The 17,304-nt window shown below is 33.5% G+C and overlaps 1 protein-coding gene across 1 annotated transcript in view; it reads left to right on the forward strand.

The window, feature by feature from the left end:
• The window catches only part of LOC149072874 (mitogen-activated protein kinase kinase kinase 10-like), a 76,320-nt gene that overhangs the window by 13,486 nt on the left and 45,530 nt on the right, over positions 1–17,304 (forward strand). Inside the window, exons 3-4 of the mRNA XM_089246680.1 lie at positions 4,294–4,442; positions 10,487–10,662. Coding sequence (XP_089102806.1) covers positions 4,294–4,442; positions 10,487–10,662 — 325 coding nt within the window. The remainder of the gene's footprint in view (positions 1–4,293; positions 4,443–10,486; positions 10,663–17,304) is intronic.

Consider the following 17,304-nt stretch of genomic DNA (forward strand, 5'->3'; position numbering starts at 1 on the left):
CTTGCTGCATTTTACTGGTAAACCATTGAACCTTGATACTCCCAATTAGAAAAAGTATCCAAATAACATGTAAAACTCAGATATGTCATTCATGTTGTAAAGGGTTGTGCAATTATTAAAATTTAAAAAAATCCTAACTCTTTAAATGGACACCCTGTCCTCATCAATTAAAACCAATATAAAAACTGTTACAAAGTTGCTACCCTGTGTTTCCCGAGGTCAACGAAAAAAAAAATTCCACATTTCTAAGTGAAATATTCACTGAGATATTGAAGTTCGAAAATTGGAAAATAAAAACATAATTCAGGGAAAGAAGCATTGTCCATTAGTTTTATTGCTGTTTTTCCCAATATTTCTCTCACTTTTGAATTCAATCATCTCAGTGAATATTTCACTTAGAAATGTGAATTTTTTATTGCTGGCTTCAGAAGAGGCAGGGCAACAACATTCTAATTGGGTTTTTGAGGACAGGCTGTTCATATAAAAAGTTGGTTTTGTATTTTGTTAACTATACAAAAGAGATATATATAATAACTATACAACATGAATGGCTTATGTACCTTTTAGATGTTATTTGGATACTTTTTCTAATTGGAAGTATGTCTTTAGGATCAATGGTTCCCCAATAAAATGTGTCAAGGGGAATTAATATATGGAATCGCCCTGTATATCTAGTACTTTATATGTAGGGGTAAAAATCACTAAACAGGAGTTTAGCAAGAACAGGGAAGGGGGAACCAACTCTTTTGACAAATAAGCTCCATAATGGTGAGAAAACTGCCCCCCCCCCCCCCGAAAAAAAATTAGAGGGTGGGGGGTGGCAAATTTTAGGTGGAAACAAAGAACATCATTATAAAATTATCAAATTTTAAATTGGGGGGGGGGGTGGCAAAATAACAAAAATGTCCCAGTTACAGCCCTAGTCTATTTGTTCTAGTTTAGTATTTGAAAATATATATAGCAGGGTTTGTAAAAAAAACCAAAAAACCGGGTTTTTGGTTTAAACTGGTTTTTTCGTAAACATTTACATAAAAAACAATAAAATTTCTGAAAAATCATTCAAACTTCTAATAATTAATTAAAATAAAATGTTTATTAATGTAATTAACACAATTCCCATATTAATTAATCTATAAATATTTCTCATATTTTAATAAAAACCGACTTTTGCAATTCAGTTATTTTATAGCTTAACACAAGGAAATATTTTGTTTCAGAATTCTCTCTTAATGTTATTATTAACTATATAATAAAGATGTTTACCCTAGTTACTCTTTCAATATGCTTAATTAGGACTCTATTTTGCAAAAACTATGATAAAAACTAATACAAATACAACACCACAACAGGCAAAATGCCCAATGAGGTGGCTGAGAAAAAGATGGCCATAAAAATATGGATGTAATATATTTCCAAAAAAAAAAAAAAATAGCAACCCAATTAAAAATGCAATTACGCAAATGCAATGCGATAGAAGGTTGGAAAAATTGTAAAAACGTTTCTTAACAATAACTAAGCAATTGCAATGTGTTTAATGAAGCATGCTTCACAAAAATGCTGCTTCGCTGGTGTTTCAATGTGCATCTTGATAAAAGTTGTGCTATCTACCAGACCAGGGCTGGATGAATAAAAAAAAATTTATGTGCCAGCCAAATTTATTAAGAGCAAAGCATGTTTTTCACCAAGAAAAACAGTTTTGAGTAATTTTTTTTTTACTTTTCTAGGGGACCCACCCCCATGTTGGGAGACATTATTACAAAAGCAAAAAAAAATTGTGTTGCACTTCATTTTAGCAATAATGCATATAAAATTTTAGGTGCCAAAACTGATTTTCTAGTCGCCCTGGTATATGGCATTTGTCCAACCCTGCTATTCACACACTGATGCTGTTGAAGTGTCAAAATGATGTGATTGCGCAAAATAGATTATGACACTGGCCAAGTACAGTATCATCTACTTGTACATTTTAAAGATTTTTTTTTCTTTCACCAAAGAAAATTCCATTGCTTCATGCAATGGACCCATGCATATTTTCAAGGTATTCTGACCAGCAGTTCTTATTCGTGTTTTGTAATCAGAACTTTAATTATAATCACATGGTATATAGTGATTATTTTTCATAAATCACTACTACTCTGTACATCCTAACCAAACTGTGACCCAGTACATATTCTAAGAAATTTCTAACTGAAAATTTTTGTAGGCAGGGATCACCAGCCACTTCACGAACTGGCCAATTTTGGGCTTTTACTATTGTACAGTAGAACCTTGATTAACTGGGGGTAATGTTGAAAATATGTAAAAATAATAATTCAATATTGAGCCTGGTGGCATTATACAGTACGAGATGTGCTGCTTCCTATGGAAAGAAAATGAAAATGTCTGTGAGGTAATGCAACTAGTATACTGGTCTTCATTCTCAAGGAGCAGCTAGTCTCCTTTTGGATTATAAGGTCACCTGCCGTTAGCATGCCAGTGAAGTCACTACCGTTGTTGCTTCTTTGTAAAGGGGGAAAAAGCTTGTGAGATAATACACCACCACCACATGTATGATGCAATCCTCATTTGTGAATTTCCTTAATATAGAGCAGCGGTTCTCAACTGGTGCTCCTTGTGCACTCTCCAGGGGCTCCGCGGCCGCTCGAGGAAATTAAAAAAAAAAACAGTAAAATTTTAAAAATTGTTATAAATATTTTTAAATAGCAAAAATAAATCAGTAATTTTAATGAATAATTAAAAAATGGAACCATGACCACAATGAACTACAGAGCTACAGAAGGCACTCTCAATACTATGGGAATCGGTTTGAAAAAATTTGGTCTTTGAGTTTCTTGTGATGTTTTACTTATTTTTATAAAATTGCATCAATCTTTACTGTAATGATGAATTTGTATACACATGTGAGAGAGTTCGAGAGAATACAAACTTAAGTCAATCTGTTGTGTCTGTGCACAGAAGGTAATCTGTAAAGCCGCATCTAAACCTGCCGCTGTACCAACACCTATAGCAAAAAGCCTCAGGTTGAAGCTCATGACGTCACATTAAGATTTCGCATACGTTGGCCTGCTTTATCCAATGGCTGCAAGTGAAATGGATGACTTCAGTGACGCCAAAGCTTTGCACGAAGGCTTTCTGTTATAGAAGGTGTTTGCTCTACTCCATGCTCAAATGCACAAAAGCCTGTTTTCCCATTGGAACCGCCCCACGCTGTGGGATAAAAACAGGTTTTTGAATAGTTCGACGCAGAGGTCTGGACAAAGCTTCATTTGTATAGTGCATGATCAAGCTCGCGGAACTTGTGTTGGACAGAATGTTTCATCCTAGGTGCCATAGGAGCTCTGATATGAAGAAAACAGGGATGGGGATGTATGGTTGCTGTACATCCATATATACGGCCAACAAGGGCGTATACAGGTTGCGATTGCATATAATATTCATGAATTATTAAGAGACTTAGCTACCTCTGAGCATTGTTTCTGGAGGTGTGGGGGGCGCTCATATGGCCTGAGCCGTCTAGGTTCTAGTGCCACTCAGGTACTGTATTTAATGAACTTTTTGAATTAAAATTTAAAAAAATTTAATTTTGAGCCATTATTTTTTATTGTACTGTGATTATATTGTCCTAGGAGATACCCCTCATGGCAAAGTTGAACATTCATCACTACTGATGAGCTTTAAGCCAATGTTGGCATGTCTGGTTAAGAATAAAACATATTGGCTAATAATGAACCAATGTGATATTTTTAAGGGGAAAAATTTATATTTAGCCACTTTTATGTGATTAAAAAAAAAAAACCACTTGGTTAAAGAACCAATGTGGTTTAAACCAAACAACCTTGGAAAATAGGGACCGTAATTTCCTATAATAACGCTGGGGCTTATACAACTTTGAAAGTTAAATTTTAGCTGTTGCAGCTGATTTAAAGCAGCTGTCTATCCAATAAATTTTTTTTCTTATGTTCAGACTTTAAAGGATTTTAATTAATTCTTATGAGCATTTTTTATGTGTTTTTAATTCATTTAAAAAATTGAATTTCTGCTTCAGAATACTATCTAATGATGCATAATATTATCAAAGTCTCATAGAAAACTTGGATTGTTGAGTTAGAAAAACAGCATTTTATTTAATTTCTGTATTTTTTTAAAAATTTTCTGAATGAAAATTTTATGTGGTTTATATGAAGCTACTGCATGTGAAAAGCTGCTGGGTTTCCATGGAAACAGTTTATTTAGTAGAAATTACAATGCATGTTATTGTCAGTAAATTTTTCTGATCATATTTTTCTCTCACAGCTATGGTGTGCTACTATGGGAACTTTTAACTGGAGAAACTCCTTATAAAGGGATTGATGTCCTCGCTGTAGCATATGGAGTTGCAGTGAACAAGCTTACATTACCCATTCCAAAGACATGTCCAATATCATTTTCATATCTAATGAAAAGTAAATTTGATTATCTTTTTATGAATTTAATTTTAATCATCCATGTCACATCCTATATTATTTTCAAAATTGAATTCCTTTAGCTTATCAACTATTATTGTTACAGCTTGCTAATCTTCTTATTGAGCTTATTTATATTTGTGGATTGCCTGTTATTAGCTGAAAATCAATAATATTTAAATAGTGAAAAAGGTTTATTTTGTACATTTATTGAATTCCGATGCTTTCACCTTAACTAAACCAATTTCTGAAGGGGAAGAGCTCATATATGTTTACTTCATAAGATATTAGTAATTATACAGTGAAACCTCAATGTAACGATATTATGTATATGAAAAAAAAAATATTATTGAGAGTAACATTATCATCATTGCGCCACAGAATTCATGAACTTACCTTCCTTTTAAATCAGTATTGTTATTAACAACAGAAAATGTACTCATAAGAATTTATTTTTATTAAAAAAATTATCATTAATTAAATTCAGTTAGTTGTTTTACCCGTGTAAAGAACTTTGCCACATTACACTTTTGTATACTACAAAAAAATTAGCTTCGTTTCCACTTTTGGGTCATATGGTGCAAAATATTGATGTTATTAGACATCCTCAATAGGACAAAAACTGGTGAGAAATGAAAAAATACGTTGAGAGCGGTTTTAAGCATGAGGGAAGGATTCATCATAGTAAAGGATATCATTGTGTTGAGAGGAGTTTAATTCAGATTCCAAATTATAGGCGAGTCCAAACAAGAATTTAAAAAAATATCATTATAGAAGGATTTGTCGTTATATCATTGCAGCAAGGTCTCACTGTATTTGAAAAAAGAATATAACATATACAAATATAATAATCATACACACAGAATGAATAGAGTATGCAAGAAATATATCAATTTAACAGCTGGAAAGAAAAGAAAGAGAAGATTGCAATAAAATACATCACAATAAGAAATCTAACATATTTAAAAAATTGTTTAACACATTAACATAAATTTTTTAACATGCTTAGAAATATTAAAAACTTTTTTTTAATAATGTGTATAACATAAACTCATTTTTGTATGATGCAAATTAGTGCAGTGATACCTTCTTGGCTTACAGAGATTTTTTTTGTGGTTTTTGAGCCTTGGTCAATAAATGTTTTAGTTGATATGTTGATGTGCACAGTTCTATTGTTAGCTAAATTTTTGTCATATCATTCCAGCCCAATTAATTTACATCTGTCGTGGGAATCACTTTCCAGATATACCTCTATTTCACTTTCAGAAAGCTTTGATCCATTTCATGTAAAATGAATGAATATACTATGATAAAATTCATTAAAAAAAGCCTAAATTGGAATTTTTTCAGTGCATATGTAAGCACCAAATTCAGTAGTCTACACCATGGTTTCTTAAACTTTTTTGTTCCATCGCCCACTTCTTCAGAGAAATTTTTTCTCTCATTGCCCTTTTTTTCCTCTCAAGCAAACCCACAGGATCCTACGCTATACCCCTAGCTTTTATCGCCCCACTGGACCATTCCATCTCCCACTTTGGGGAACACTGGTCTACACATTGTATAATTTATCTTTTCCATTTATATTTATGAGCTGACCACACCACATAAGAGGATACCTTCTAACCCGACTGGATTGCGTGCATAGTGTAAAAAAAAATATCTTCAGTTTCTTATCTTTCTTTTAATGCTGCTTTATCCAATTGTGACCTTGTTGATTTCAGCCCTTGGTCAGTTTTTATTTTTCTATAAGGCTTGTATAGTAATAAGACTTGTATCCTTTAATAAAATTTATCTTCAAATTGTTTTTAGGTGGTACCTACAACAAATTAAACAATTTTTTTTATAGGAACCTATGCGAAATCGCATTTCAGTCAATTAATTTGTTTCCATATCAAATTATCGTTGTTAGCATTTGAATTACTTTCCAACCAATAAATGTTTCACAAGCAATCAGTTGATATGGGAAATATTATTAGGTTTTGAAGAAAGTATTCAAAAATATTCTGGGAAAACATAAGCACACATATGTTCAGTTTCATAAATTCCTTTCTTTATCATTCAGATATTTCCTCTATTGAAGCTTTTGACTCTGTTTTACCAATTTAAAATTACATCATGATGTAATTCTAGAAAACAGAATATGAAGAAATCATTCAGGTAGTGTTTTATTTAATTGTCATTAGAGAGTTCAGTTTTTTTTTTGGAAAACAAATTGGACACAGAACGGAACAAATGGAGTTTGGTAGGAGAAAGTCTGGGAAATGAAGGTGGGGAGCAAATGTGGCTAATGCCAGTGATCAAGTGATCCAAAAGTTCCTTCTGCTTTTCTGTTTTGTTCAAAGACAGAGTGTGAAATACATATTTCAACAGTTTACTAGTATATCCTATGTTACAACATAATGTATTTATGATTTCGTATTAGGTCTTAAGTTCTTCTATCAGTTTCTGAAGCATGGGGGGGGGGAAGCTTTGCCATTAGGACATGTTTCATAGAATCATCGTAAATAGCAGTTCACTTTTTATTTCTTGTACATAATGATAATGCAATTAGCAAATTTCTTTTTACCAGTCGTAGAGAAATTTTTAGCCAGTAATATTGATTCCGAATGTTTATTGTGATCTACAAGTCCTTCAGTACTGCTGTGTGGTCAGTTTGCCGCTGTGGTGGTCGAGTGGTTATAGTGACGGACTCGCGATGCGAGGATCCGGGTTCGAACCCCACAGTAGCGGTCGGCTGAAGTTGGTTTTCTGTGGTTCCCAACTTCAAGGCGCAAATGCGAGCCGATCTCCCCGTTAAAAAGTCTCGCCACAGAGAGCAACAGTCCTACAACGATAAATCATTCAATCATAACACTTCACTCATAGTTAGAAAAACTGATGGCAGATGGCAGCACTACACATAACAAGCATTACACAGAAACAAAAAAAACTTTACGTCAGGTTGCACTACACGTACACGCACATTCCCGCATGTACCGATTCATTGGGGGTTCCGGGCGGGGGGAGATGGCTCGGGGATCTATGAGGGTCTTAAGTCAGCCACCTCGTTGGGCAATTTGCCTGTTGTGGCGTTGTACTTGTACTTGTACTGTACAGAATTTCAAACTATTTCATCAGCTAAATAATTTTACAAGTACTTATATTGTGGGTATGTGGAATAAATCAAAGAAAGTTCCATTATTTTAAATAAATTGTTGGAAGGAAGTCTTGAGATATATAAATTTTTCATTATACAACTTTCAGGAAATAAATTTTCAAGGTATATCTGTAATCTGTTCTTGTAGTCAAAAGCCACAACAGGCAAACTGCCCTATGAGAGGTGGCTAAAAAAGGTGTCTATGAAAGATATGAATTTCAGATATATTTAAAAATTTAGCAACCCAAAATAAAAGCAGTGTGATACACGAGGATCATTTGATAAGTAAGGTGCAATAGTCAGCAATCATGGCACCCATCTTGCTCAAAGCTTTTTCATTTTAAATTTCTTGGGGAGAATATTGTGAACCCATTCTGTTGAGATGTTCACAATACAGGGTTGGGAAGTTTCTTCTGAGGTGAAAAAAACTGCAGAAAAACCATGGAATAATATGTCCAGAAGAAATTGGAAGAAGTGGAAGTTTCTTCCACTAAATGTGAAAAAATAGAAGAAACTGATTTTTAAAAAAATACTTCATTTATAGAAGTGATGCAATCATAATTTAGTTGAGTAACTTTAACTGTAATACTAATATAGTATCCATTTTTAAAAATTTTATTATCTGCTTATTTAAATAACAAGTCCTTTATCTATGTGAAAACTTTAAATTACTTTCATTGACAAGAAATACAACTTTAAAATAATTTAAAATTAATTCACTTTTATCAGCTCAGTGCAACATAGTTATAACTAAACAAAACCTTTTTTGTTATGGTAGCCATTAAGCTGCTGTTCCAAAGTTGAATGGATAAATACAAAAAAAGTTCTTTTTAAACCTGCTGAATTTATAGGACAACTTGGAAAAATTATAACACAATCACAGCTTTTTGAGAATTTCAGATATTTAACACATTCTTCCTCACCACATTACTTGGATTAAAAATACTTAGAACACAGTATTAGGTCGGGGTTACACTGTAAAAGGTTCACAAAGTTCATTTATAAAACATGAAAAATGCAACCAATAAGCGTATCGGTTACATTCATTGCAAAAGATATTTTATCAAACATTTATAGCGTAATCTTGGCCTTACTGAAGCTAGTTTTTGGAAATGGAGCACACACACTTTAAAACACAAAAATCACAAATTACTATATTTGCCACAGTTCCTTGCTACTTGTAACTGTTCTGAGTTTAATCTTTGCAATTATAATCACGTGATGGATAAAAAAAGAAAAAAAATGGCCTCTTCATATCATAAATTTTATAACTAAAATACAGCATCAAGTCAGCATTTTGTAAATAGCCCCATTCATTTGTGTGAATGAGCATTCTGAGAATCAGCATTATTTGCACAATCTCAGAGATAGATTATGTGTAACAAAAATTTTGGTTTCTTTACTTGAATATTTTAATTTCAAAATTAATTTTAATTCTTATTTGAAATTTTAATTTACATACTATTGACCTGGATATGTAAATTAAAATTTCTAATTATGTCAAGTATGCTTCAGTCCACCTTATGATATAATAACATGTAATGATTAAAAATAGTATGATGAAAAATGTTTTTAAGCATTAGGACAATTAGCTAAATATTGTCAATCAGTTAAATATTGCCAAGTAATTTGAAAAATATGCTGAGCATTAGAAATTGACTAGTGGAGAAAGCTGATCATCAGCCTTTTCAAGTTCTTAACACATTTTTACCATAAAATGATTATGCATTGCAATTATTTTCTGTATATAAACATGCATTAATTATATATTTCAAATTATATTTGTTATACTCAGATTAATATTATGTGTGATTTTAATATGGTAATTCTGTTCAATATGCGTGCGCATTATAAAATTATATATTGCACATCTCTCTTGGAAATATATTTTATATATAATTACAGTAAAACCCTTCTTTTGTGGAAACCAGCGGAACAAAAATATTGTTCATAAAAGAGGGATTAACATTAATTGGGAGTTGGAAATGCATACTTTTATTAACGTGAGGGAAATTATTATTTGGCCATAAATGTGGGATGACTGTTGAGAGGAGTTTTACTATATTAGAAAAATATTGTTTTCAAAACTTATCGATAATATTTTACAACCAATGAGGGGAAATAACAAACCTTAATTATATGTATTATAATCAAGCAAATAATTAGTGCACTTTTTTTCCAATTTCTTCCATTGTCTAGGAAGAAACTCAATCCTGCCGTTATATTAACTGTCTCATGCACCTTCACTCTGGGATCATCCATGATGATATCATGGATTTTTCTAATGTTTCCATGGTGGTGACCTAAATCGGATACCCAAGGCATTTTTCGTCTTCAGTGGGCTTGCTGCCTGTTTAAGTTTATTGATGCATAAATAAATGGTCTTGATGCAGTGTTTCTATGAACTTATTTCAATTCAGCTTTGATCTGGGCAGCTTGCAACTATTTTAGATTAAAAAAAAAATTTCACTGCAGGACACATTATCATACATTTCCAGAATAACTTCTACAACCCAGACTTGGAATGACACCAAAAACAAATTGAGTCACAAAACTCTTTGTGCCTCAACTTGTTGTGACAGGTTTTGAAGAGTGATATAACATTGTAATAATTTGAAAGTGATTGTGCTATCTCAGAGATTTACCATATTTATCAAACGACCCTTGTATAATACTAAGAATAAATAAACCTTTGTCAGAGTTTTCAAAGAGAATCCTTGTTAAACTGCTCTGGGGAGTCACGGATAAGCAATGATTAGGGAAATGGGCTTCACAGGTAGAAAAAGTTAGAGAACCTTGTTCTCTCTCTCTAATCCATGATGCTTGCTTTGCTCATTTTTATTCATTCAAATGAATACTTTATAAGGTTATTTTTTCTTCTTTTCTAATTATCACTTCTTATTTTCAGACTGTTGGAACTCTGACCCTCATGAGCGACCAAGCTTTAGTGATATTTTGCATGGTCTTGAGGCTATATCTCGTTCTTCATTTATGAATACTCCTCATGAATCTTTTCATTCATGGCAAGAGCAGTGGAAATGTGAAATTGAAAAAATGTTTTTGGAATTGCGCTGTAAAGAAAAGGTATGAATCCTGTTTTTTTTAAACATGTTATGTTGTATATTCAGTTGATCTATAGTTTATTGTTAATTTTTTTTTTAATTGGAAAGAAAGAGCCTCAAAGAAGTTACAGAACAAAGGGTTTTTAGGTTTGCTACCCAATTTTTAGTCAAACTGCTTCTACTAATAAAGCCAAATATCTGAGACAATGATTGGTCTAACCAAATAATAGGAGCAATTTGCACCAATTGCGAGAGACCCCTCTGAGCCAAGCAAGAAAGAAGTGTAAATAGAAGCTCTGTCATTGACTTTGCATTGCTCCTGAAGATGCTTGCCACTTAAGCGGGTGAAGTGTCAAACATGGTTCGTACGGTCCTTGAAAACCTTGAAAAGTCCTTGGAAAAAAAAAGTTCATTTTCAAGTCCTTGAAAGTCCTTGAAAAAGAATATTTTTTTTAAGAATTCTGTGAGAGTCCTTGAAAAATTTGTGTTTTCCGAAATAGTTTTCGCCACTTTTTTTTTTACTTCGTAAGTGACGTCCTTAAAAAAGTGCAAAGCACAGGGAAAAAGCCTTAGCAGCCAATAACCCTGGATAATTGGATTTAAAGCACGTTTTTCCCCATTATTATTAAGCTGGGTTTTCATAGGAGCAGGTTTTTTGTGCCGCGTGCAAAGTGAATCGCCCAGCGTGACACGCCGTCCTCTCACCAATAATAAGAAAACAAGTTCGACTGATTTCCTAGAGAGCGCAACAAGCCTCACACGGCAGTGTTTTATGTCGGGCGTGATTGGCCAACTGTTTCTGGAGGAGTCAAATGCGTTGTGCGCCACTCGTTTTACCGATCTTTTCTTCATTTTTGTTTTCTTTCACTTCCATTCATTGAGCTCGATGCTTCCCTTCAAACCGGAGCATGCAGATGACAGAGTAGCTGATAGCAGGGCCGTGAGCTGATGCGCCACGGTAGGAATACACAAACGCGTAGTGTGATTATGTAAAACGTTTCTATCGACGCGAAATGATCCAGTTCGGTTCATGCCACGACCTCCTATATCTAGGTGGTCGTGTTCATGCGGCGCCAAAAACCTATGTTGGAATGTTTTTTCCCTTTTTATTCTCTGTGCACGTGGAACCACTAGGCCCGACGCAATATGTAAATCGCTGGCGGCATGCTCTCACCCTCACGGGAGCTCGGCTTTGTACTGTAGGCTGGTTTTTTTTCCGCGTCTATGTCGGGATTGTTTTTTTTCTCCCTGAGATTGCCGGTTGTTATTTGTCGGCCGTTTTATTTATTTATTTCTTTTATGATCGTAAATGATCTTGTTTTTTTTTCCTTGCAACTTTTATGGAATAAAAGCTAGAGTTCAAAATGAACTTCCGATCGTTATTTTTTTTGTTCAGCTCAGTCGGCACGCTCTGGCCCCCAACAACCAACCAATACCTATTTCTAGAGTAGAAGTCCTTCTACTCTAGAAGGTATTGCAACAACCCACTTCTAGGAAAACCCAGCTTTATGGTAGCATGTATTTTGTGATCGTATGTAGACGTATTTGGAGTCGTTGGAAGTCATTAAACTTTTGTACTAGGTATTTTTTCTGGAGGACTTGAGAAATCAATATCTTAATAAAAAAGTGTCATAATTTTTGCCGAAATAATTTCAGCCTTTCGGTCCATAAGTGAGCGAAGCTTCCTCTGATTACTGTCAACCAAAGGCGGAATTGACTTGGAAGTCTGGGGGCGGGGGGACACGATGATGATGATGATGATGTCAATTCATATATGCATATATACATTAAATCAGTCAACTTCACTCCCCCCCCCCCCCGTATCTCCGCCCATGCTGTCTAAGGTTGTATAAGGTTCTTTAAAGAAAGAAAACAAAAAATGAGTAACAAGTGTGTGTACTTTTAATTACTTTTGTGGCTGAAAAATCCCTTCTATCAAGATTGGTTGCTGAGTGTGCCAGTCAAAAATGTCGCCAAATGGGTGAATCGGCGCTGAAATCCATTGAGCTTATATTACTGGAGGGAGTATGACGCTGGGCCATAACTAGGATTTTTGTATTGTCTTGCCGCCCCCACCAATTCGGAATTCGATAATTTTATAACGGTGTTCACCTAAAAATTGCCACCCGGGGCAGTTGCCCCCCCTCCAGCGTTCTAGTACCGGCCCTCCTCTAAGGTACCGGAGCTGGTATGACGTCAGTGGTCTACATCATTACTTGCAAGATCACGTGACGCGTTGAATGTCGGCGCATCTCCGTTATTTTCTAATGGCATCCATAGTTGTTTAAAGGAGTTTAAAACAATAAATGAAAGAAATAATTTCAGTATCGATGATATGATTCCAAAATTAATGAAAGAGATAGTTTCAGAATTAATGAAAGAGATAGTTCCAGAATTAATGAAAGAAAAAATTACAGAATTAATGAAAGAAAAAATTACAGAATTAATGAAAGAAAAAATTACAGAATTAATGAAAGAAAAAATTACAGAATTAATGAAAGAAAAAATTACAGAATTAATGAAAGAAAAAATTACAGAATTAATGAAATATAATTCCAAAATTAATGAGAGATAATTCCAAAATTAATGAGAGAGAATTCCAAAATTAATGAAATAATTTTAGAATCAATAAAAGAATTCAGCATTAATGAAAGAAAGAATTTCAGCATTAGCGAAAGAAACAAATCCAGAATTGATGAAAGCAATTATTCCAAAAGTAATGAAAAATTATTCCAGAATTGTTGAAAGAAATAATTCCAGAATTGATGAAAGAAATAATTCCAGAATTGATGAAAGAAATAATTCCAGAATTGGTGAAAGAAATAATTCCAGCATTAATGAAAGAAATAATTTAATCTTTTTCTATCTTTAGAAGAGTTCTTTTTTTCAGTCTTTAAAAGGAAATTAATTGCAATATTTAGAGACTAAACTACGTTTCAATGAGGAAATTGACAGGCACGAACTGTGTTATTCAATGTGTCATATGTTTTGTATGATATGTATGTGTATGTGGCCTCCTTTATTCATTACAGATGATGTGAAATAAAGTAGGTAGAAATGTAATCTCTGAAAGTTTTAATCAAAATTAAATATGCACCTATTCATGTGAAAAATATGCTTTTGTAAAAAAGGCCTTGAATTTTTAAGTTTTACCTTGAAAAGTGCTTGAATAGTCCTTGAATTTTTTTTCGTTAGAAGAGTACGAACCATGTCAAATATTCATTGATTGTGTTGGCTTAACAACCTAAATAATTTTTGTGATGTTATAATTTGTTTGGGAAAGCAAAAATACTTTGATTATCTTTTTATGTACTTTCATTCTGATTGAAGAGTAACAAATTGAAAAGAAATGCAATCTTATGTACTGAAGCTTATCACAGAGAAAATGAGCTAGCCCAAATAACTGAGTTGTCAGAAATAACCTACGTTTTTTGGTGCTGTGTGAAACTAATATACACACATTATTCAGTATATTCTTTCTAGAATTTTTTTACAGCCCGGTGGAAGCTTGTGCATACACTTGTGCATATGGGACTTGTGGAAAATTTTTTGTAGCCATATAATATACAGTCAAATCCCATTATAACGAACGCCAAGAAACCGGAGGAATCACTTCATTAAAACGAAATTTCATTATAAAGGAATTCCAGGTTACCTAGCATTGTTCCTATGTAAACTTATTTGGGGGATTAAAAAGTGTTAATTTAAACGAGATTTTTGCTATAATGGTATTTGTTAACGGGATTCAACTGTATATATATATATATATATATATAAGGATAAAATTCTAGCAGAGTGAGTGACTAGAGTAGCCAAGTTGTCTACACTGAAACGGCTCTGGCAGAACCCCTACTATTGATTAAATGCTTAGGGCCATTCAAGTATTACATGGGCATTGATGGGGGGGATTTCAAATTTGCTGACTTTTGATTGGGGGGGGGGGGGGTAGTTGACTTATGCTTACATAATCAACCACCCTTTATAAAAATATGAAATATTCTTAATGACATCTTTACTAGGAATGCGAAAAATGATAGACTTTTCCCTAGTTTGTGGGCACCTGAACTAACATCCGCGTCCTATTGACAAGTTCTCAAAATACTCTTCTCTAGTAGACCTCTCAGACCTCAATAGACACCCCGCCATCCTGTCTCACTTATGGGGCAGGAGTAGGCTAAACGGTTTTGTGTCTACTTTGTGCATCACATGCGCTGTCCTTGAGTGATTTGCTGGACTCCGGTTCATAAGTGGATACATGCTCTTTGAATGGGAGGGATTTTGGTTCACCGGGGTGTGCATAGTGATCGGGAGAGAGGGGAATTGGATACTTTCGCCCTGCATATATTCTCAAAGGGCAATCTCAATCAGAGGCATATGCAGGAATCAATACTTTCTTTCATTTCTTTTCTTTTGCTGATGAACATCTTGACTGACTTCTTATACTTTGTTTAAACTAAATTCCTTTGTCACAACTGAAGTTGTAGTTTAATTGTTTAAAGTGATGTGATTGAAGCATTTTAGAAATGATATGTTTGATAATTAGAGCCTGAAAGCTCAGGCAAAATGACATAAATGCCCTTTTTTGTCTATTTTCAAACTTCTTTTGCAAAAATGCCTTTTTTGAACTTTTCCAGCCATAAATGCCTATTTTAACATAGCTTTAAGTTTATTAGGGAATTTCAGAAGCCATAATCTGCAAAACTTAAATATTTTGAGTATTGAGAACAAAAGAATTGCTCTTTTTTTAAATTTTCAACTCTCAGTATGGATCAGAAAGCAACCCCCTAAACTTTCAGGCCTATTTAAACGTGAATAAGTGATCTGAGAGATAGGGAATTTGGTGTTGCCAACTTTTCTTTGACCAGATGGTGTTAGTCGTGAATGATTTTGTTTCAGATGAATGTAGCCCATACTAGAAAAGCAGAGAAAAATTAGAAATTTGCTTCTTCACATGCTTAACATAACATATTTTGCTCAGGCATTAAACTGCATTGTATAGGTATAGCTGGTCGATAACTGTCCCAAGAGGTCATCAGTTGACGTCATGGCTCGCAGAAAGTAGGTTAGGAGCAGGCAGGGCTCTGAGGCCCTATTTATTTTATTTACATCATAAATACACTGTAAACAACCATAGCTCCTATTTATTTTACATGATTATTTATTATTTGATTAAATTGGCCAGAGTCGCCCTTACGGGTGTGTGACAGATGTGGGGGAACACAGTCCTTTGCTTGAAGGAGTCCTGCATGTGTGGTAATATAAAAAATAATATTTTTTTTACAACAAAAGAACAAAGTAGCTATATGTTTCAACTATAGAAATGATTATTCCAAATAATACAACAAATAAGCGAGAATCCATAGTTCCATCCAGGAGTTCCATAGATCATTTTCTCTATGGGTTCCGCAACTGCTAATGATGGCCCTGGAATTGACCCAATCCTGAGGGTCCACTAGCATTTTATTTTGGGCTTTAAATCTCAATTTCACTTGGGTAATAATGCAGTTATTATAAACTATAATTAAAACAGTAGATGGATTAAGTGCAATCAATTTTTCAGCTAGTTTTTGAACCCTTATTAGCATATTTTTTAGTTGCATTTTCTTCCATAAATTATAAATGCCTTTTTTTAGTACCTATTTTAGGCATTTTTAGTGCCTTTTTGCCTGCCTATTTTGACCATTTTTAGTGCCTTAACTTTTTTTTTTAAATTGAAAAGAACAAACAGCAAATTACAATATACAAATACAAACATATGTTACACGAGACAAAACACACTCACATATAATACATACACTATGTAGCCCCAAGGGACTATGAAGTCCTTCCAGCAGGCCTATATGATTTTTATTACATGATTTTTCTCCCTCAGCAACAGCTCTTTTCTTCATTAGATGCATTTAAGTATATAATTAATATGCTTTGGTGCAATAATTTATTTCAAAGTACTGCATTAATATCTGTGTTTTTGATCATTGTAATTCAAGACATTGTAATCTGTACTTTTATTACTATTTGCGTAATTACTAGAGTAGATGAAGTTCATTATTTTTGGTACGGTGTAACAAAAACTTTTTTGAAATGATGTTTTGTTACTTTTAGGCACTTGATAGATATTTTTATATCTATTCGAGGTTCTACTTTCATTTTTTACTAACCATTCTTCATTTTTGATGATAAATTTATAAATTCTGTACATGTAGTTCTGTCTCAGTGTCAATATGTGGCACTGTATATTTTTGTTTCCTATTGGAACATTTATTAATTCTCTTAATTTGTTGTAAAGATTGATTCCAGGCAAGAAAGAACCTCCAGGCTCTATTGATAATATTACTCAATGTAATCAGCACATACACATATTTAATTTCTTTCACCTTTTACACTCTGAAAATAATTTTAGAAAAGTGAAAAATGCCAAAAGATGCCACAAAACTTTAAAAAAATACCCTTAACGTGAAAAGAGGCAAAAAAAGCAAAAAAAAAAAAAAAAGCAAATGTCATCAATATCCCGGCTCTGGTGGTTATTATACACATCAGTTTTTAAGATGAGAATGCCTGTACCATTAAACAGGTTGAGAATTGCCAAAATTTCACATATTTTGCTGTGGCACCTATACCCTTTGACTTGCCACAAGATGATTTTGTGCCATTGCTACCCAGGCGC

This window comes from Pholcus phalangioides, unplaced genomic scaffold (assembly GCF_987345545.1).
Source record: "Pholcus phalangioides strain wild (caught in Gottingen) unplaced genomic scaffold, Ppha-v1.0 ptg000017l_1, whole genome shotgun sequence".
Classification (NCBI taxonomy): Eukaryota; Metazoa; Arthropoda; class Arachnida; order Araneae; family Pholcidae; genus Pholcus; species Pholcus phalangioides.